This window comes from Mesoplodon densirostris, chromosome 7, assembly GCF_025265405.1.
Source record: "Mesoplodon densirostris isolate mMesDen1 chromosome 7, mMesDen1 primary haplotype, whole genome shotgun sequence".
Lineage (NCBI taxonomy): Eukaryota > Metazoa > Chordata > Mammalia > Artiodactyla > Ziphiidae > Mesoplodon > Mesoplodon densirostris.
Window position 1 is genome coordinate 88691273 of NC_082667.1, and position 22437 is coordinate 88713709.

Sequence of the window (22437 nt, forward strand, 5' to 3'; positions counted from 1 at the left end):
TCTATATCCCTTTCTCCTCAAGGGATATAGATAACAGTCTGACACATATCCTTGATGTGGTGCTCCAAGGACAATGGTGCTTCAAGGACAAAGGACAACCCTCTCTGAAAAAGTGTCAGCGTTACACCCCTTATCAGACCCTTAATTGCCCTCCCCACCATGTTGTGATGGTTATGAAATTCCTGAGCCCAGCTGGGCGATGAGACCTGTCCCAAATAAGAAAAGGCATATTCCCTGTCCCACTGCCACCCTATAGAAGGAAAGTATATGTGCCCTGACCAATTAGTAAACGAAATTTTCACCTTGGAGCATTCCTTTGTTTTCTGGCTATAAAAAACTGATCAATAGCACATGTTTGGGGTCCACTCCCCCAGACTACTAGGAAGTCAGCCTGCTGTTCTGGCAGAGACACTTTCCTCTAATAAATTCTATCTTCTTTACATTCTGCCTTGTGTCTGGAAATTCTTTTCCAACCCACGTATGGACCACGACACTTGAGCGTTTTTTGTAGACACTAAGGCTCTCCACCTGATGGAGGATTTGACTACGTGCTGATCACAAGCATGTAGGTCCCAGACTGGTTGGAACAAGAAGGCTGATGATTAAGGTTCCCAAAATATCACCCTGTCACCTCTCCACCAACTAATCAAAAGAATGTCCATGAACTGATAATTCACCCTGAGACCCTCACTCCTAATGTTGTCTTTAGAAACACTTGCCCAGAAGTCTTCAGGGAGTTTGGGTCTTTTGAGCATTAGCTGCTTGTTATCCTTGCTTCGCATCCTGCAAATAAACACTGTACTTTCCTTCACCACAGCTGGTATCAGTAGATTGGCTTTGCTCTGCAGTGGGTGAGTGAATCTGTGTTTGGTTTGGCAATAATTTGGGCAACCATGAAGGGGCCACCATCCCTAGTGGGCATCTCAACCATAGCACACTGGCCCCTGACCAGTGGCAGCTCATGGATACTACTCAGCAGCTGCTTGAGCACCTTTGTCTCAGAGATGGCCCTGAACACTTGCCACTGACCAGGCATCATTGGCCCATGGCACTTTTGATTTCTGTGGTAAAGGGAAAAAGACACATGCTTTGCTGGTTGAGATTTCTCTAGTAAGTAGTGGAACTTGTGTGTGATAATACCAGGGTATTCATTCTCTTAGCCATTTGGGGCTGTCAGTGGCTAAACATTCGTTGGGATTTTCCCTTTTGGGCTGAGGAGTTTGAAACCCTGAGAGACTACATTTGTTTGTTTGTTTGAGATTTTAAGATTACCAGCCATAAACAACTGAGAATGGGTAATCAGAGCTCTGTTTCATCTTATATTCCCTACGGTGTATTTTGCAGAATTGGGAAATTCTTAGCTCTTAGTTTCATGGGTTCATACCCATGAAAAGGAGAAGGTGATATTTTTCTAAAATCATGTGGTCACAGTATTCTTCAGGCTCTGGAGAATAATGCCCCAGATGGGGCACTTTTTGACATTCTAAAACTTGTTTTTGCATATGAAAAAGCTGGCTTGTTAAAAGTATCTCTTCACTATTCTGACCAGAAGGAAACAAATCTTACTAGGAGGAACTTTTTTTTCTTGTTTTTCCTTTCTCTAACCTTTCAAAAAGCATCATTTTTAATAGTCACATCAACATTGCTGATTAGATTTGCAGTAATTTGAAAACACAGAAGACATTCCTTTTAAAAATATAAACAAATCTTCTTTCATCTGCTCTCTAGATCTTTTTATTCTTATGCCACATTCTTTACACCAGTTGACCAATTGAGTTAGGCACTCATTTACTTTTTCACAAATCTTTGTTGGGTTTCTGCTAGTTCTGCATTAGGGACTATTAAGGAGGAAAACCGCTGACACAGAATGGTTTCATTTGTGCTGAAGCCCACGATACCACGCATATATTTAATACCTAACCTACTTGCAATTTCGACCTTCACCAGAAATGTTATCTTAATTCTGAAATCTGGAATCTTCTGGTCAGCACCAATGTGGTAATCTATCACAGGGGCCCTCTCCATCTCCCCCAACCCAAGAAGAAGAGGCAATCTGCAAGATAAAACTCAAGGCTTCCCTTCCCTACAAAGAGAAGATAGTACTGGTCCCAAATAACCTTTTTTTCTTTTGCTAATGACTTTCTTGCCCACCCTCCTTTCTATAAAAACCTTCCACTCTGTATAACTTCTCAAAGTGCCCTTCTATTTACTAGATGAGATGCTGCCCAATTCATAAAGCATCAAATAAGGCCAATCAGATTTTCAAATTTACTCAGTTGAATTTTGTTTTTTAACAAGACATGACCTTAAACAAGATAAACATTGCCCCTGTTTTCATCTCAGGTGGCCTCAGCCTGCAGCTGCTTGAAGCAGGATTTTGGTTCCTGGCCAGAGACTGAAGTCAGGCCGGGGCAGTGAAAGCACTAAATCCTAGCCACTAGACCACCAGGGACTAGTGGCCAGTGACAAGGTCCTGGCCTGTCTGTTGTGTAGAAATGAATTTCCACAGAGATGGAAAGTAGTGAAACAAGTAAAGTGTTTATTAGGAGGACAAAGAATACATGTGGATAGACACATGGGCGGGCTCAGAGAGAGAGTTGCGCTCACATGGTAGTTTGAATCACTTTTATGGGGAATTTCTTCCAGGTTTCCTTTGACCAATCATCTTGCTTTGCCTGGTTCTGAGTCCATATTTGGTATACCTCAGGGTCCTCCCGTGTTCATGTGCATCTCTTAGCCAAGATGGATTCTAGCGAAGAGGCCTATGGGTAGTTGACATCACTTACTATGGGGTGGTGCCCTCCCCCTTTTTGACCTCCAAGGAACCCTTCTGCACATGTGTAGCTGGGAAGGTCTCCTTGACTACGAGAATGAGGAACATCTAGTCTTTTCTCTCTTATCTGGGCAGGGCACAGCCTCCTTTCTCGATTGCCCTGTTATTGATATTTTGGAGTTTCTGTCCAGAGGGAATGAACTCCTGCTGCTTACCCTGGGGCTCATCTATCTCCTGCCTCACTTTCACAGAACTCACAATCTGCTGTGAGAGACAGTCAGAATATGAGTACACACACACACAAATAATTTTAAAGCCCGATAGATTTGAAGTCAATAGAAAAGACATTGAGGGCTTCCCTGGTGGCACAGTGGTTAAGAATCCGCCTGCCAGTGCAGGGGACACGGGTTCAAGCCCTGGTCCAGGAAGATCCCACATGTCGTGGAGCAACTAAGTCCGCGAGCCACAACTACTGAGCCCGCATGTTGCAACTACTGAAGCCCATGAGCCTAGAGCCCGAGCTGCGCAACAAGAGGAGCCACCACAATGAGAAGCCCTCACACCGCAATGAAGAGAATCCCCTGCTTGCCGCAACTAGAGAAAGCCCACGCGCAGCAACGAAAACCCAATGCAGCCATAAATAAATAAATAAATAAATAATAAATTTAAAAAAAAAAGACATTGAAAAAGAAATGGGCCTCCTTTTGATAAGGAAGTCAGAGGTTCCTCTGTAACTTCTTTTGAGAACAATAAGCCATGTCTTTTCCTTCTTCTACATTTTCTCTCCCCACTGCTGACCCCAACAAAATGCTGAAGACAGAATTTGCACTCAATAGATTACCTTTTAAATTGATGTAAAAGTATAAAGTATATTTATGTGCATTAAAGTATGGAAGGGCATACATTTGGAGCATAAAAGCTCAGTACCTGCTGGAAATATCACATAATTGATGAATATAAAACTAATTATATAATAGGGAAATTAAAAAGAAATTTCAGGCTGTGTAGAGACTAAATTAAGAGAACAATATCATATATAATAGCTGAATATTTTGGCATTTGAAATTGGAATTTAAAAAATAGATAAGAGAGGAAGAAATAGGAGTCTTAATTAATAACTGAAGGACAAAGGGGGGATAGGTAGCTTATTTAGCTTATTTCTGCCTTTTTAGTTGCAGAAAATATCAGTTTTGAAACCAGATATGGTTGCAATGTATTAGTTCTGCACAAAGTGCTAGGATGAGTTTCCCCACACCCACAGTTTGGGGATAGTGCTTTACTCATAACTCATCTTTCATGCATTTGCCTAAATTCTTGTGGAATACAGCTGGACTTGCAGCTCATAAATGTGACCTTTGGATGTGTTTTAAACACTACTGAACTCCATTTTAATTTTACATATTAAAGCCTCTGGGCTCTATTTACTCTTTCATTATATAACATTCATTTATCTTATGAAAAACGCTGTGATTCACTGTTGGTCTAGCTTTTTTTTTCCACTTATTTGGATGATTTTTAGAATCCAAACTGTATTGTTATTTATCTTGGAAAACAGAAACACTTTCGGGAGTCAGTTCTCTGAGTCCCAAACCCCTCACCTGACACCCTCTTGTGGTGCTGTGCCCTGGGGGGAGGATACAGCAGGATCTGCAGGTGGAGAGGCCTAGAGAGCTGAGGGTATTATGTGTCTGGTTTATCGCCAAGATTAGTCAAGCCCCAAATTATAGTGTTGAGGGAGAAATTTTTCACGTAATGAGGTATGGGGAAATCATTTAGGCTTATACATGGTTCAGTGTAAACTTTGTGTGAACTGAAAGAGCCTGTCAAGCACACACAGCACATCTGCTTTAACCATTAAGGAAAAGAAATGTCTGATTCAAAAAGAAGGATAAGTGACTCCCTTCTTACGATGCCCATGTTCACACCCTCTCGACGACGAGGTTCCTTTCCCACGTGCCAGGATCCCACTGTCTCACTAGATATGTCCTCAATCTGTCTCTTTTGAAATCTTTAAGGAATAGACCCCTGTCATGTTGGATGTATGTTCTTTGTTCTGATAAAGTATAAGACTACCATGCTTCAGTGGAGAAGTTCCTTAGAGCCTTTTGAGGGGCTGCCTCCCAGATTATAGCCCTCAGCTTGGCTCAAATAAAACTATTTTCTGTTCCTATTATAAATTCTTTATTATTTCCCTCCACAGTGTGTTATTCCTTATGAAGTCCAGCTGTTCTAGGCTGACACCAAGCCACCCTGAAGCAGCCATCGTGTCTTCATTGCCTCTTTCTCACATCTGGGTCCTTGAAGGTTGCTTGTCTGTGTCCATGGAACCCAGGGCAGAGCCCAGGTCCTCCCACCAGGGCCCTGGATTCTGGTACCAAACCCAGGAGAAGGTGTGCTCTAGTTATATCAGCCTCACCTGGCACCAAGGCCAAGATCGTCATGTGTTTTTTCCCAGACTTCTTCTGTGGGAAAGGGTTTTGGGACGTTTTGTTTTCCCTAGTTCACCCTAGAGAGATGCAAGGAGGAAGTCTGATGCAGACTTTCCAGCTTACAAACATCTGAGGGCTGTGTCTCAGGTCAGGATCAATGTTCCCTTTTCCATGGGCATTCAAGTCAGTGAGGCAGCCTGACTTGAGGGCCAGGACTCTGCCTCTGTAGTCCTGGAGGTGATGGCTGAGGGCTGGGGACAGGGGCGCTGCAGTTCTGCCCAAGGGGAATTAAAGGCCAGAAAGCCCTGGTTTCTGCAGGAGTCTGATAAATCTCCTGGAATGTATGCCAGTTAACATATAATTTCTTTATCCTATTTATTCATTATTGTTATTTCTCATTGTACTTTGGGACTCAATTTTTTATTGTTATAGAAATCCAATGTTTTCAAAGATTCTCCCTCAAGGATTCTACTGTTAACATTTTTCATTAAGAGAAATGCCTGTCTATTCCAATCTTTCTTTCCCTCCATTATTTACTGTGTCTTTTCTAGGTCTTGTCCTTGTCTCCTGGGCCACAGTCAGTAATGTCTCCACTTATGTATTCTGAGTGTGTGATCATTTGGTCCAAGGGATTCTGCTGAATGAAGTATAAATTCTGATATCTTTCTCTTGCAAACTTTCTTTTTTTTTTTTTTTTCCCTCTCCTTAAAATGCTTTAATTAGAGATGGTTCACCTATGACTCAAGGTGAGTGAACAACAAGCAGGAATTCCATGAAACGAACAAAGCACAGTGTAGGTATTTCAGGCAAAGGCAAGTGCGTGTGCAAAACTGGGGCAATAAAGAGCAGTTCCATGAACACAATTCTAATAGCTAAACCCATCACGTAGGAAAACAGAAATAAAGAGAAAAACTATTTAGTAGGAACCAGACTAGTTACACGTACCTTGAAAAACTAAACCATGAGTTATAAATAGAGACACACAGGTTAAGCAATATGCAATACAGCAGGAGGCTCAATAAACATGCCTTGAAGCTGCTTTAATAGTTTACAGGAGAAATCAAAATGTGCCTCAAGGGGCAGGAATGAAGAAACGGCTATGAAAGATATTCATGAAATAGAATTTTAAAATATGCAAAGCGACTTCAACCTGGTGCATAAGTGGTAACTTAAGGTGGAAAAACAGAACACGAATGCCAACTGATGCAATTTATAAGGTTTTCCGTGGTGGTGCTGGTCAACAATTTCTATTGACCAACACAGTCATGTTTAAACATAACCCTCTACCACTAGATGTGAATCTTTAAGGGCAATTAATAACCACCATTTACTGAGTTAGGCTAGGAATCCAAGATTCAAAGCCAAGGTTTGCTGGATTCCAAGCCCTATTACCATCACACTTCACTAGATGAAACTGAAGGCCACTAACATTAGGTTTTAACCTATCCACAGCGTTTACTAAAATTGTAAACAGGTTCTTGTCCTCAAGTCTAATAGTGGGGACAGAATACCAAGTGAGTAGTCAAGGTTTTCATTTTAAATAAGCTTGCTACAGGTATCATCACAGAATACTGAAGGCAGGGAGGATAAGATGTGATCAATTCCCTACTGGATGTTTACCACATCCTATTAAAAATATCCAAGAAAGGCTTCCCTGGTGGCGCAGTGGCTAAGAGTCCGCCTGCCGAAGCAGGGGACACGGGTTCGTGCCCCGGTCCGGGAAGATCCCACATGCCGCGGAGCGGCTGGGCCCGTGAGGCATGTCCGCCGAGCCTGCGCGTCCGGAGCCTGTGCTCCGCAACGGGAGAGGCCACAGCAGTGAGAGGCCCGCGCACCGCAAAAAAAAAAAAAAAAAAAAATCCAGGAAGTAACAAAACCTAAAATGTGTTCCAACTAGACAAAGTAGCTTTAAAATATTCCTATTAATATGAAGCAATATAGAACTGATGACTAAAATCCGATTATGCAGCCAGATTACCTGGGTTTGAATCTTTGCCCAACACTATGCACCTGGTACCCTCGGGCAAGTTACTTGTGCCACAGCTTCCTTTCATGTAAAATGAGCAAAATAAAACTTATTCCAAGTTTTTTATGAGTACATTATGTAAACTGCTTAGAATGCCACATATTAGATACTATATAAATACGTACCCAGTTTAAATTAAAAGGTATTCTAGTTTTCAACACTTTTCTGAGCCCTGCTGCACGAAAGAGCTGAACAACTCAGAACTAACATGTAACTCACACAGGACCAGGAAGGGGCTTTAAACCATGTATTTTTAAATAGTAGGCTTCAAAGTTAAGTTCCTGATCCTCAAAACACAGCTACTTAATTTATGATGCAATTATGAGCATCAACTTTTCCTGAGCTTAATTATAATATAACAGATAACTTTCATTCATTTTAAATCCTTTGTTCATAGGAATTTAGAGACTATTTTCAAACTAGGACAAATATTTTATAAGTAATATCTAGCAGTTTATTAACCAATGGAGTATACTGCACAACACACTACCTCACATCTTTCAGGAACAAAACCCACTAAATTTGAAAAGTAAAAAGATGTCACCCACTGAATTCAGACACAATTAAAATGTGCTTTAAATATTTGTTTGGGTAAGGGGGTCACACACTTCTACTCAATTAAGAGAATCATTTATACAGTCCAGGTCTTTTATTTTCTTTACACCCATCATGCCATGAATTCATAAGGAATGGGCTCCAACAGTTCAGGCTCCTTTCCATTGGTTCTCACGAAGTGTGCTTCTCTGGGTGGAGCAGGCTGGCGTTTCAGTTGAACCCAAGTACCTTTCTCTTTGGCTTCCTTCTTTTTCTGATCATTTTCCTTCACCCGTTTCAGGAAGCTATCCCGGCTCTTAGAGTGCTTAATATGCTCGATACGCACATTAATTCTCTTGGCAAGAATCTTGCCCTTAACTTGTTTGTTTACAATGATGCCAACAGCATGCTGGGTAACATTGTAGACTCTCCCAGTTTTGCCATGGTAACATTTGTAGGGCATTCCTTTTTGAACAGTGCCCATTCCCTTGATATCTACAATATCACCTTTCTTGTAGATTCGCATGTATGTGGCCAAAGGAACAACTCCATGTTTTCTAAAAGGCCTAGAGAACATGTAGCGGGTGCCCCTCCTCTTTCCCTTTGTGTTGGTCATTTTGGCGAATTACTGGAAGATGGCGGTTCCGGCCGAAAAGAAGTCTTGCAAACTTTCAAAACCTACAAATAAAATGAAGATATGGGCAATATAAAATGAAAATATGATTTCCATTCTTATTAATATCTATCTCTATATTTCAATAGAATTCAATTATTGTCCCCTGGTGACTGTATTTTTCAAAAGAATTCCCTAAATAATTACCAGTAATTCACTACTCCAATGTAATGTAGAAGATATTCTTAGTGTATTCTTCAAATTCATGTTGATGGAATGCTCAAGTTCCCTATATCAAATTGAGCTCCTATATTCCCTCTGAATAATAAAACTAAGATATGTTTGCTAAAGATTGTTGAAAAACAACATTTTAGCTTGACATGGACAGTACAAATATAGTATCACTAAGGGTGAAAATTTAGTATATGTCCTGTGGACTACCAATTTCATGTTCCACAATCACAATCGAACCATTTAAATACAGAATTATTTCCTAATTCTCTATTATATAAATCTCATTATAAATAACAAGCATTTTAAAAGCTTTAAATTTTTAACTATAGCTCATTAATTTGTGCCTTTTCTCCTCTATCAACAAAAATTGACTTTCATGGTTAACTCAGTTAAAAAATAAAACAGCACAATAGGAAAGAAGTAAAATATCTCCATTGCCTACAATATATAATAATATATATAAATATGCTGATGAAAAAAACGTGGGTCTGCTCTCCCATGTGCAGTAAAGCAAATCTACTGACACCAGGTTATGGCAAAGGAAAGTGCAGCGTTTATTGCAGGTGCCAGGCAGGGAGTTCAGGTCAGCTAGTGCTCAAAACACCTGAACCCCCTTTCCTGATGGGTTTCATGAAAGCATTTTTAAATACCAGGTGAGAGAGGGGAATCACAGGGTATGTGATCAGCTCCTGCACAATTCTTTGGTTGATGTGAGGTAACAGAGCAGTGTCACAGTGGTTAATATTATCAATCCTCAGGCTCCAGTAAAAGATCTCCTACTTAAAACAGTTTTAAAAATTAATAAAAATAAACATTAACTGAGTAGAGGGAAGGTATCCTCAATTTCAGAACAGTGTAAAGTCAGCAAATATCACAACTGGTGCACCCCTTGAAGAGACTGATCTTGACTGGTTGCAATTTTTAAGAAAACACATTTGGGTAAGATTAACTCTGCACTTAAAAAAATTGACTCACAGGTTTTAGGTTTTCTAAATGCTCTAAAAGTACTTATTTTTCCTTTCCAAGAAGGGACTTTCAACCTCCCCCAAAGTAAAAGGGCAGTGCCTCTTGTATTGCTTTCTCTCACTGAACACACCGAAGAAAAATTGCATCATGTTGGTGTCTATCTGAATAATGTGCTCAGGGCTCTCCCTGAGTCATTGCATGGTTCTCATTTGCACGTGGGAGCCAATGGGTCTAAGTGCAGGCCACCACAAGATGTGCCACTATGGCATGTGGATTATTTTGAGCTGAAAACAATCAGGCCCAAAAGACTCAGGAAGAGCCTTTGAACTTCCCCCTTATTGCCTAAAATAATTTAAGACAGGAGGCCTGTCCCAGGAAGAAGCTATCACTAGAGATAAATGTAGTATAATATTAGGTGTGGTAGAACAGGAGGAACATTGAAAAGCCCATTTGATCAAAATCCTCTCTGTGGGGCTTCCCTGGTGGCACAGTGGTTGAGAGCCCGCCTGCCGATGCCGGGGACACAGGTTCATGCCCCGGTCCGGGAAGATCCCACGTGCCGCAGAGCGGCTGGGCCCATGAGCCATGGCTGCTGGGCCTGTGCGTCCGGAGCCTGTGCTCCGCAAGGGGAGAGGCCACAACAGTGAGAGGCACGTGTACCGCAAAAAAAGAATTCTCTCTGTGTCTCATTGTCTTTGGATGGATCAGCAAACATTTGTTTACCAAACATTAACTCTTTTTAACTTCCTGTGAATTACCTTACTTCCCCTTGAAATTTCAGACCCATACCTCCTTCTGATGCCGAAATTTGGCCTCTGTGCACTGGTATGGAATCGAATTCGGGGGCAGAGTTTGGGTGAAGTAGAAAAGAATAGGTTTATTGTGTTGCCAGGCAAAGGGGGACACAGCAGGCTAATGCCCTCAAAACTGTGTGTCCCAACCTGGGGGGATTTGGTGAGGAGTTTTATAGCAATGGTTCAAGGTCAGGGTTGCTGATAAGGATTATGGTGTGTTCAGGGCCTGCAATCCTTTCATCTGGCCTCAAGTGGTCTCCTGATGAGCTTCTATGCTTCTCAAGGTTATCAAACTGTGACCTTCTCTCTAGAATGAAGGATGCTTCATCAAGTAGTTAACATCTTCCATTTGTTGGGGGTTTTAGTTCTGTAGAAGAGCTCAGTTATTGGTATATGTTTCCCTTGAGGCAGAACCAGGATCTTGTCCCCAAAGCTGCACTATTGTTTCTTGACAGTTCCTCCCTTGTCTCTGCAGCCCCTCCCTTCCCTGATTAGCAACTATTTGACCCTACCCTTTGGAATTCAGGGAAGGTTGTGGAGGCTGAAGCCTAGTCCCTGCAAACAAGAAATGGGGGACACAGAAAGACTTTAGTGCCTAGGAGCCCCACAGGGTCCTGCTCAGTTTCACTTCTCTTTAGTCAAGAATATATATATGTCACCTTGTCTTGCTGTCTTTGGAATTCTTCATACTTATGTGAATTCCCCATGTGCACATAATAATTTAATTTTCTCTTGTTAATCTGCCTTATGTCATTTTCATTGCCAGCCAAAGAGCTAATGTTACCCAAAAACCTGGGTTTGCCTCTTGGTGGGTGTCAAGCTGAAAGGCACAACATAAACAAAGATTGGGAGAAGAAAGGATTTGTTACTTGCAGCAAGTAAAGAGAACACCGGGGGTCTTTCCCAAAGCAGTGTCTTCCTGAACAGCAAAATTGGGGAATTTTTAAGCTAAGGGTATATGCATATTCATGAAGGGGTTTGGGTGGTCCACAGAGTCCAAACTTTAGTGGACTGAAGTCATGAGGGTCAGAAAAGGTCAATATCATCATTCCTTATGTTCCCAGTTGATCAGGCTAATCTTTACCATTGAAAGAGAACTGGGAGTCTTTACAATTATTTTTGTTATTGTTACTTCTTTTACCTGAAAACAGTCCTTTGATTCTGCATTATTTTGTCCCTTTAAGATCATTAATTACTGAGACCCTTTCAATGGCAAGCATCCTGGCCAGGCTTACACTGCAAAATGGCTTAGGCCAAAAATGACTCCTAGATATACATATTATTAAACTTTTGTTTTATTTTCTCCTGTTAATCAGTCTCACGTCAATTTAATTCTTAGACCAGCTAAAAGTGTTACCTGAAACACTTCTTTTGTTGAGCCAAAAGACACAACCAAGCCAAAGGGCAGGAGAAGGAAGGCTTTATTACTTGCAGCAAGTAAGGAGAACACCAGGGATTTTCCCAAAACGGTGGCTCCTTGAACAGCCAAATTGGGAAAGTTTTAAACTGTCAACTGAAAAAAAAAAAGCACAAACTGAGAGTTGTGAGTTAAGTTTTATTTGGGGCAAAATGAGGACCATAGCCAAGGAAACAGCCTCTCAGATAGCTCTAAGGAACTGCTCGAAAGAGTTAGGGGGAAGGTCAGCATGTATGTGATTTTGGTGAAGGGGGACACATGGAATCAGGGACACATTTTGGCAGAAATTTGCTGCTAGTCACGAAATGGTGGCTGCTAGTCACAAGGAGCAGATGTCTCCATTAATGATTTTAGTGCTTTTCTAGATATGAGAAGATAAAAGAACCTGGGCTCATAAAATCTTCTGAAAATATCTAACTATCTGAAGGCCTGTTCTGCCGGGTTTTCCCAGAGCATAGACTGCCTCATTCCTGATCTCTGTCCTGAATTCCATTCAGGGTGTGTTGCAGGTTGTGAAACAAAATTTATATTTTATGGCAAGACAAGAGAAATTTAAACATAAATTCTTCTCTGCCCTTTGGTCTCCTCTCTCCCCACACTGTGCACTGTGCATCTGCATTATACATTGACCAAACCTCCCCCATAGGCAGGGACACTTGCTCAACCATAAAGAGCAACATTCTCCTAACATCAACAAGACAACTCCCTCCTTAAGAGATAACATTTCTTCTTGACCTTGTAAGGGGTTACATGACCAGCAGGATGGCACTTAGATCTGAATTATGTAAACGTTCAATAACATGTCATTTGATGTACAGCCCTCGGTCTCAAAAAAAACTTATACACCTCCCTGGGTTTCTAATGGGCAGAACAGTTTTCAGAGTTTTCTGAGATGCTCTTCCCAGGTTATAATCCTCAAATTTGGCTCAAAGAAAAATTTCCAGTTCTCTTTTAGATCAAGTGATTACTTTTTTGTCAAGGTCAGAGACTACAGTGGCTAGTGACTTCATTCTTATAGAACCAGATGGTAAGGGACAATTTTATTTCACAAGATCATTAATTACTGAGACCTGTTCAAGAGCAAGCATCATGACCAGGCTGAGATCACAAATGATTTAGGCTTAAAATAGCTTCTCTTATGTCAAAAAGTTATATTTGATTCTTTTTCTTTGGGGACCCCCTACTGCATTTGCCTACAGAAGGGCAGCGGAAAAGTTCTTCCTCTCTGACAGTCTTCATGACTGCCTGGAGAAACAATGATGGACTCAGGAGTTCTTCTCAGCCTCGATGTGCACAGAAATCTTTATGCCTATGGTAAAGGGGCATGGAAAGGAGAGGGTTCTCAATGTGTAGAAGTTCAGATGCTTTCAAAGGCAGGCAATGTGCCCTGCACTATAATGCCTGTTGGGCAGGAAGAAAGTTTCCTGTACCCTTCTAGATTTTTCTGGTTAGTCTAGGAATTAAATTGACATGAGACAGATTAAGATTAACAGGAGAAAATCAAACAAAATTTAATAATATGTATACATGGAAGAGACCCAGGAGAACTCAGTAAATCTCCCAAATGGCTGAAATCCTCACCTTAAATACCACTTTCAACTAAAGACAAACATGTTGGGTGTAGTGGTTTGGGACTTCAAAGGGGAGGAAGGCAATTCTTCCTCGGACCTCATACATGAAGTCACCATACCTCAAGGGGAAATTCAGCTTGCACTGCAACTTCAACTAAAGAACAGTTCTTCGTGTAACACTGCCGGATATTGGAAGATACACAGGCCCCTCGGCCGACCGAAGGCATTCCTTCATTGAGGCCGTTCGCTAGTCGCAGAACACCCTGCTTTAAAAAGTTGATTCAGTTTAGGGCACAGTGGGTAGCTTGTGTCTCTTTTACTTGTTAGAAAACACACGTATTTAGGCTGCGTTTCTTTTTTTTTTTTTTTTTTTTTTTTGCGGTATGCGGGCCTCTCACTGTTGTGGCCTCTCCCGTTGCGGAGCACAAGCTCTGGACGCGTAGGCTCAGCAGCCGTGGCTCACGGGCCCAGCCGCTCCAGGGCATGTGGGATCTTCCCGGACCGGGGCACGAACCCGCATCCCCTGCATCGGCAGGCGGACTCTCAACCACTGCGCCACCAGGGAAGCCCCTAGGCTGCGTTTCAATCTAGACATGGCGTCTATAGCGAAAAGCCTGGTTTTCCCATTTTGAAAGCTCCATTCTTGCAGCCGGAAAAAACCTGAAAAACACTGTTGTTGCCGTGTTTCTAGTCCCTGCAGGCATGGCTCTGAGAAAAAAAAGAGTTTTCTCGAAAGAAAGAGGGTGCTTCCAGGTCTTGGGTGGGAGCTCTTCCTGCCCTGCTCTAGAGCTAAGGGGAATCTCAACGGGGGCCCTAGCCTCAATGTAAGGTCTTGATTTGGCATCCAGAAGGGTAGGCGTGAAGCAGGTTCCCTGAGGCCTTAGTCGCAGTTCTGCATTCGTTTAACGGCAGTAAGTGTCTAGAGACTCGTGGCCCCGACGCGTCAGCGCCAGTTTCAGGACAAGAACTCTGAGGACCCGCCGGCTCCCCTGGGCTTGCTGGGCCACATTCAGACCCGTAGGCCCTTCAGGGTGCCCCAGGGTAGGCCGAGGGAAGGGTAACACACTGCAGTCTACCTTGGGGGAGCTAGATGTTGATGTTCCAACTACCGGGTTTTTTTTTTTTTTTTTTTGCAAAGACCCTTAAATATCCTGTGCCTTCCCTTACCTCTTCAGAACAGTCCCTCAGAGCTATCTGAGAGGCTGTCTCCTGACTTGTCCTCAGTATGTCCTCTAAATAAAACATAATTCTCAACTTTTAGGTTCTGCATTTTTTTTCAGTCAACATTTAATTGTATGGCTCATGTAGGTACTATGCCTAAATGTAATGGGATGAGCTGTAAATTATTAAAACTAGATAAATTCTGTCAGCTCTACCACTAGCTGAGATCAGGCTTTCTTCTCTGGATACTTCTGTCATAGACCTTGGCAGATTTGGGGTCTGTGTTGGTCTTAAAATTATTCTTAGAATTGTGGGGACTCATTCATTCTTTCAACAAATTTTACTGCTTATATTCTATGTGTCAGTTACAGTGCTGGGTCTTGAAATGCAGAAGTCAACACACGAAAATACAAGGATAAAACACATTTTCTACCATATTAACTTTTTTCATTCATTAATTCATCCTTAAGTCATTCAACACGCATCTTCTTATTGAATACTGATGAGGGATCAAATGCTATGCTAAACACTGAGTATATAACTGCAAATGAGATGGATAGGCCCTGATTTTGATGTCACTACTATCTTTTGTTGTGTCATATAGTGGGACAGCTTCATTATTCCCTTTACCGTAAGTTTTGGGTTTTTTTGTGGTACGCGGGCCTCTCACTGTTGTGGCCTCTCCTGTTGCGGAGCACAGGCTCTGGACGCGCAGGCTCAGCGGCCATGGCTCATGGGCCCAGCTGCTCCGTGGTATGTGGGATCTTCCCAGACGGGGGCACGGACCCGTGTCCCCTGCATCGGCAGGCAGACTCTCAACCACTGCGCCACCAGGGAAGCCCTACCCTAAGTTTTTATCACAAATTGCTAATGAAAATAAAACTCTTAGTGGAGTTTCAACATGCATAGGTAAATGAGAACACAGAACTCCCCTTTCGCATGCCCCATTCTCCTCCTTCTAACTCCCTATGTGAACTCACTTTGTGCCAAGACCAAGATGTGCCCCAATAAGAACCAAGCTGATTTCCTCACACTGACAGGGGCTATTGCTCACTTAGAAGACTTGATGCTTAATTTTGATAAGCAACAAGACCATGGAGACAACCTATAAAAATGATTTGTATTGGGAGAAAATACTAAAAAGGGTTAATGTGCTGTTCCACATGTCTAACCTCCTGGGATTAAACCACAGGCACCAAGGTCACCAAGGGTACTTGGCAACAATGAGCTAAAAATGAAAAGAAAAGCATCATACTGTTATTGTATTCATCTTCCCCCAAGGCACTCTCTGATAAACACCACAACCACTAAGGGAATTGAGAACAGCTTCCTTGTGGGGCAGGTTATATATGCTTCTTTTTCCAAGAAGTTAAATCATATCCAGCTATCAGCACACCTTACTTAAGGTGATTGTAATGTATGAGATTAAATGTTCCTACCTGATTGGAAAACTTCTTGTCCTCAATTCATTGGCTATACTGGATTATTTTTCTTGGGTCAGACCTTCAGACTTCTACCAGAAATCGTTCCTTTGGGGAAACCAGGCCTTCCCAGAAACTCAGGAAACTGAAATGGAGACAGAAAGAGAGAAGGAAATTATTTGGACATATAGACCTCAATTTTTTGGTTTTAAGTAAACGTCCCAGCAAACATCTTCTAAATGGTATAATAACTTTAGGGAAATTCACAGTTTATAAGTTTGTGTACTCATAAACTGAACATATTATGATAAGAGTACAGGTTGCATTTTGTGTCTTCAACTCAAGCAAAGACTTCAAAAAAGTCCCAGTTATCCTTTGTTCATTAAGACACAAAGAAAGGGCAAAAAGGGCAAGTTTCTAAGTCTTTTTCTTTAAAATTTACTTCCTTTCTTCAGTCTTCATCAAGATCTTCAGGAAATTAACTTTACTAAAGTTAATTATTCATAAAATAAACATAGGAACCTGCAGAAAACTATTTCACAGAGACCTGTAATGTACAATACCCATTGCATACATGCACCATGAGCTTGTCTTTTCTAGCACTGGCATACACAAAACTCTGTGTGTGTGTGTGTGTGTGTATGTGCACACATGTGTGTCTTTTTTTGTGATGGAGCCATAGGGAGAAAATAAATCTATTGGCTGCAATTCAGTGATGTAGAAAGATTTAAGGGTAAAGGAAAAGGCTACATCAAGTGAAGCAATAAAGTCATGAGGTTGTGCTTCCATAATAATAACAATAGCAGTCTTCTGTAACCAAGGGAGCAGGCTCCTCAAATTATAGTCACACCTGTTAGACCATCTGCCCATAAATTTCACACTATCATTAATGGAAAACAAATGGCACTGTCTCTCCTTCCCTTTATCCATTGGCTATTCTCATATAAATGATTTTTCTCTTCAAGGTCATGCTCTTTCCTATCGGTTTAAAAATATTAGGATTTAGGAGGGGTGATACATAATGTGCCATGCCTTGGTACTTGTACCAGTGATGGCTCTGTAAGGAGCACTGGATTGTTAGGAGGCTATAAATTGAATTCCCCTAGAAGCAGAACCTGAGGCAATAATTTGAATGCAAACTGTTCATCTGGGAGGTGCTTCCAGAAGACTCAGAAGTGGAGTGGGAATTGAGAATGGAGGCATGGAAGGAAGCCAACAGAGGTGCATTACTGAATAAATTACTCCTGCAGGAAACTGCTGCCAGTACTTCAGGGGAGTTCTGTGAAACTCTATAGAACATGTCTCAGAGTTATCCCAAGAATTGGTGAGAAACTTGAAGTACTTATCTTCCAGTCCCCTCTGTCCTTGGTTGAAAGCTACACCCAGATACATTAACTCCTGTACATTTCTGGCCTGCCCTAAGGTGGATAATTGCAGGTGGTAACATGAGTCTATCAGCATATACTGGAATGATGAGTGCTGGGGAGATATGAGTGGAGCATTGAAACCATCTAATACAGTCGGGGCAGGAGGTATTAATTATTGGCTTGCAAGTCCAAATGGGTAACCTTAAATTCCTGGGTTAATGGTTTTACTTTGAGGTATTTAAGCATGATGTATGAGTAAAAATTTCCTCTATTAAATCAAGTTGAAGATCCTAAGTCCCTAATCTTCTGGAAAACTGTGGGTATCTTTTTAACAGATTTTTGAAAAGTAACATGATTAAGATTTCAAACTGACCATCCATTCATTCATTCATTAACTCATTCAACAAGCATTTATTGAACACCTAAAGTATGCCATGGGTTAAACTGGGTACCAGTGTTACTGTTACTAAAATCATTATCGTGCCACCTAGAAGTCAATGTATTGTGACACTCAAATAAGAAAATCCATAGTTACCGTAAAAATTATTACAGAGTGATATAGGAAGACACGGTAAGACCTTAATTCATGCTGTGGACAGTAGTATATGGGGGATATCAGTAGGGCTTCCTGTAGAAGGCAATTGAAATGGATATGTAACATGAAGGAAGGGTGAATTTTTGAGGAAAAGAGAAGATAAATTCATGTTTGCCAGAAAATGAATGGTTAAGGATCAGTCCAGAAAGGAGTTCCATTCATAATCAGTATAAGAAATGTCACTGGGGCTTCCCTGGTGGCGCAGTGGTTGAGAGTCCGCCTGCCGATGCTGGGGACACGGGTTTGTGCCCCGGTCCGGGAAGATCCCACATGCCGCGGAGCGGCTGGGCCCGTGAGCCATGGCCGCTGAGCCTGCGCGTCCAGAGCCTGTGCTCCGCAACGGGAGAGGCCACAGCAGTGAGAGCCCTGCGTACCACAAAAAAAAAAGAAAAGAAAAGAAAAGAAATGCTCACTGGAGTGTAAGAAAAGAAGACAATGGAGAGGGTGGTAGAAGCCAGACCATGAATGGTCCATGTATGTATACTAAGTGCTATGGTCTAGTCTTTGTGTTCCCCTCCAAATTTATACGTTGAAATCTTAATTTCCGGAGGTGATAGTATTAGTAGGTGGGGCCTTTGGGAAATGATAAAGGTATTAGTGCTCTTATAAAAGAGACCCCACAGAGCTCCCTAAGCTCTTCTGCCATGTGAGGTTACAATGAGAAGTCTGTGACTCAGAAGAGGGCCCTCATCTGACCATACTGGCACCCTATCTTGAACTTGCAGCCTCCAGAACTGTGAGAAAAAAATGCCTGTTGTTTATGAGCCACCCAACCTGCAATATAATCTTACAGCAGCCCAAAAGGACAAAGAGAGTTTGGATGTGAGATTTTACTCCAAGAAAGATGGGAATCCATTGAAGGATTTTAACTGGTAACTTAGAGGGGAGAAAAGTTTCATAACACAATCAGGCATTTTTATAAGAAAAATTTGTTTCATTTTCAGAAAGATCACTCTGGAAATACTGTGACTAGATTTTTGGAGAAGGGTGATGGCAGTCCCGGATATAGAAAGATGAGTCAGTAGTCCATTAACGTAAGTCAACCAAGAAAGTGGATATAAAAAGTGTGAATTTGTGGCTGAGAGTTCTTTTCTTTTAGCACTTGAAAAATGTTATGTCAATGCTTCTGACTCCAGGGTTTTAGACAAGAAATATGCTGTCATTGGAATTGGTGTTTCTCAATAAGTAATGCATCGTTTCTTCCTGTCCACTTTCAAGATTTTTTTTGTCTCTACTTTTCAGAAGTTTAGTTATGACACGTCTTGGCAAGGATATCTTTGCGTTTTTCCTCTTTGGGTTTGTTCAGATTCTTGAATTTGTGTTTATGTCTTCTAAAAAATTGGGAACTTTTTAGCCATGATTTCTTTGAATACTTTGTCAGTCCTACTTGCTCTCTTTTTTCATTCTGGAACTTTGATGACATGAATGTTAGTGCTTTTGTTACTGTTTACAGGTTCTTGAGATCCTGTTCTTTCTCCCATCTTTACCCCTCAGTCTATTTTTCTCTGTACATTTGGTACATTGTATTGATCTCTTCTAAGTTCATGATTCTATGCTTTGTAATCTCCACTCTATTCTTTTTTTTTTTTTTTTGCGGTATGCAGGCCTCTCACTGTTGTGGCCTCTCCCATTGCGGAGCACAGGCTCCGGACACGCAGGCTCAGCGGCCATGGCTCACAGGCCCAGCCGCTCCGCGGCATGTGGGATCCTCACGGACCGGGGCACGAACCCGTGTCCCCTGCATCCGCAGGCAGACTCTCAACCACAGCGCCACCAGGGAAGCCCTCCACTCTATTCTTGAGCAAAGTTTTTTGATTGTTGTATTTTTCAGTTCTACTGTTCTCATTTGTTTTTATTGTTATAGCTTCTAGTTCTTTGTTTACATTTTCTATTTTTCCCATTTCTGTCAAGGAACACATAATTGCTAATTGAAGCATTTATGTGACAGCTTATTTAAAATCCTTGTCTGATCATTTCAATAGATGTTTTATCTCAGTGTTGGTGGATGTTTATTGTCTTTTCTCATTTATTCTGTGATTTCCTGGTTCTTGGTGTCATGAGTATTTTTCCATTGTATTCTAAACATTGTGAGTTATTATGTGACTCTGTAACCCATTTAATTTTATTATTACTTTTTAGAAGGAAGTCATCCTATTTGAGGCATAGTATGAGGACTGGCGGGTTACGTACAGATTTCCATTGGTCCCTACTGACAATACCCCAGCAAAAGTGGGCACTTACATTGTCTCACTGCAGACAGATCAAGTAGAAGTTCAGCTATCCTATTGGCCCTTCTGACACCTTCCCCCCAAAAGTGGGAACATTAATATCATTGTGTTGCCTTTTAGTAGGAGTGGAAGTTCATCTCCCCAGTAGATTTCTTGACACAGGGGAGGGGAGAAGTGAAGCGTTTGCTGTCCTTCCTCCCACTTCATTCCTTCTTATTGATGCCGGGTGTGGGTAGAGGGTCAGCTACCTGCTGGCCCCACTGACACCAGGGTAAGAGGAAGAGAACTGACAACTAGCCCTGCTTGTGCCACCTCATTCTGTCTTACTGCCTCAGGATGGTTATGGGGATTCAGCACCCCATTGGGTCTCACTGACATCATGTGTTGGGGGTTAGTGGGGTGCCTACTCCCGCCAACCTGTAACATCCTATTCTTATTGATGTCAGGGAGAGATGGACGCTAATTCCCACCATTGGACCCCACGACTGTGTGAGGGCAGCCCAGTGTTAACAAGCCTGTCTGGCACCACTTTTTTTTTTTTTTTAAATAAGTAAATTTATTTATTTATTTGGCTGTGTTGGGTCTTCCTTTCTGTGCAAGGGCTTTCTCTAGTTGCGGCGAGTGGGTGCCACTCTTCATCGTGGTGCGCGGGCCTCTCACTATTGTGGCCTCTCTTGTTGTGGAGCGCAGGCTCAGTAGCTGTGGCTCACGGGCCCAGCTGCTCCGTGGCATGTGGGATCTTCCCAGACCAGGGCTCGAACCTGTGTCCTCTGCATTGGCAGGCAGATTCTCAACCACTGCGCCACCAGGGAAGCCCAGGCACCACCTTTTAAAGTCTGTTTGCTAATGGAAAGGGGTGGAGGCTCAGCTCACCACTGGACCACACTGAAACAACCCTGGTGGGGAATCAGAGTGCTGGTCTTCTGGAGGGCAGGAGTGGGGTGGTGTGGAAGATCAAATCCTACCTTGGCCCAACTGAAACGACAGGACATAGGGGATGGGTGCAATATTCCACTGGCACTTGGCTCGAGTAGTGTGTATATTCCACTGGCACTTGGCTCGAGTAGTGTGTATATTATTGCCCAAATGGTCTTCTGTCTTTAGCAACCACTTTCCTCATACTTTGGCTAGGGGGAACAGGGTTTTGTGTTTTTTTCTGAAGCTTTTTTGTCTGTTGTTCTGTTGGTGGTTATTGATTGGGGGTGCCTGTAATACCCTCTCCAGGATGTATGGGAAGCAACAGGAAACACAGGGGACTCATCACCATGTTATTCCTCAAGTCCCAAAGTCCCTAGTTAAGTCTGCCTTCTCATTTCCACCTTTCAGCGTCTTCCTATGTTTGTTTGTTGTTATGTTCAGGGTTTTAGTTTTAAGTGGGAGAACCTGGGAGAAATGGGCTACTTCATCTTCTTGGAAGCAGAGGTCTGGAGGCCTTTTGATGTTAAAAAGTACTGCTGACTGTAAATTAAAATTTGATGATATACACCTTGCCCTTTAAGAATTATTCTACGAGATGATGTGGCTTCCCAAAGTTGCTACAATTTGATTTTCATACCTCTAAAAGCCAAGTGTTTTGCTGGAGTTGAAATTTAAAGATAAGCAAGAGATGAGGCTAAGATGATCTATGTGGTAACAGATTAAAGTTGGAAACATCAATATACATTCATGTTTAGCTTAATATTGCTTCATATTACCTTAATACACATGGCTATGTAGAGAGATACTTATAGATATGTGCGTATACATGGGTAATGTACACACATATTATCTCTTTGCTCTGTCAGCTGAGAAGATCTAGAAGCAATGACATCCGAGCAGCAATTAGCACACCCCACACCCAGATCCTGCTGTCTAATACCGTTCTCCACTAAAAAGACCTAGTTATCTTTGAAGAAATAGCTGATTCTAGGACTAGGGCAGTAAATATACAAGATTTATATACAAGACCATCTTATAGTGTCAGAAAGTAAGGAAGTTCCAAAAAAAAATACAGGATGGGGATACCTCAGAGTGGCACAAGAGCCAACTGAAAAGAGTTCACAAGGGTCAGGACTAGAGCAATTTGAGGAACAAAGTAACTAAAGTAGAATTAGATTATAACCCAAAGTATAAAATAAAAATCCATGAGTTCTTCTGATATAAATAAATAATTGGATACATAAATGCAGGAGAATGGATAAATCTCCAGTGCAAAGGAATTCCAAATAGTTTATGTAGTACTCCATCTTAAGCATAACTCCCTATTCCTTAGTTGTGGGCTGAGCATATTGACTTCCTTCCAAAAAAGTACAGTATGAAAAAGGGAAAA

General features: G+C 41.8%; 1 protein-coding gene across 1 annotated transcript; it reads right to left on the reverse strand.

Moving 5' to 3' along the window:
• Nucleotides 1-7858: 7858 nt before the first annotated feature.
• On the reverse strand, nt 7859-16084 carry LOC132493064 (large ribosomal subunit protein eL21-like). Its single transcript, XM_060103180.1, has 2 exons — nt 15958-16084; nt 7859-8440 (listed from the first exon to the last, which is right to left on the reverse strand). Exon 2 carries the CDS (start codon nt 8376-8378, stop codon nt 7896-7898), a length of 483 nt encoding a protein of 160 aa, XP_059959163.1. The 5' UTR covers nt 8379-8440; nt 15958-16084; the 3' UTR covers nt 7859-7895.
• Between the last annotated feature and the right edge of the window lie 6353 nt (nt 16085-22437).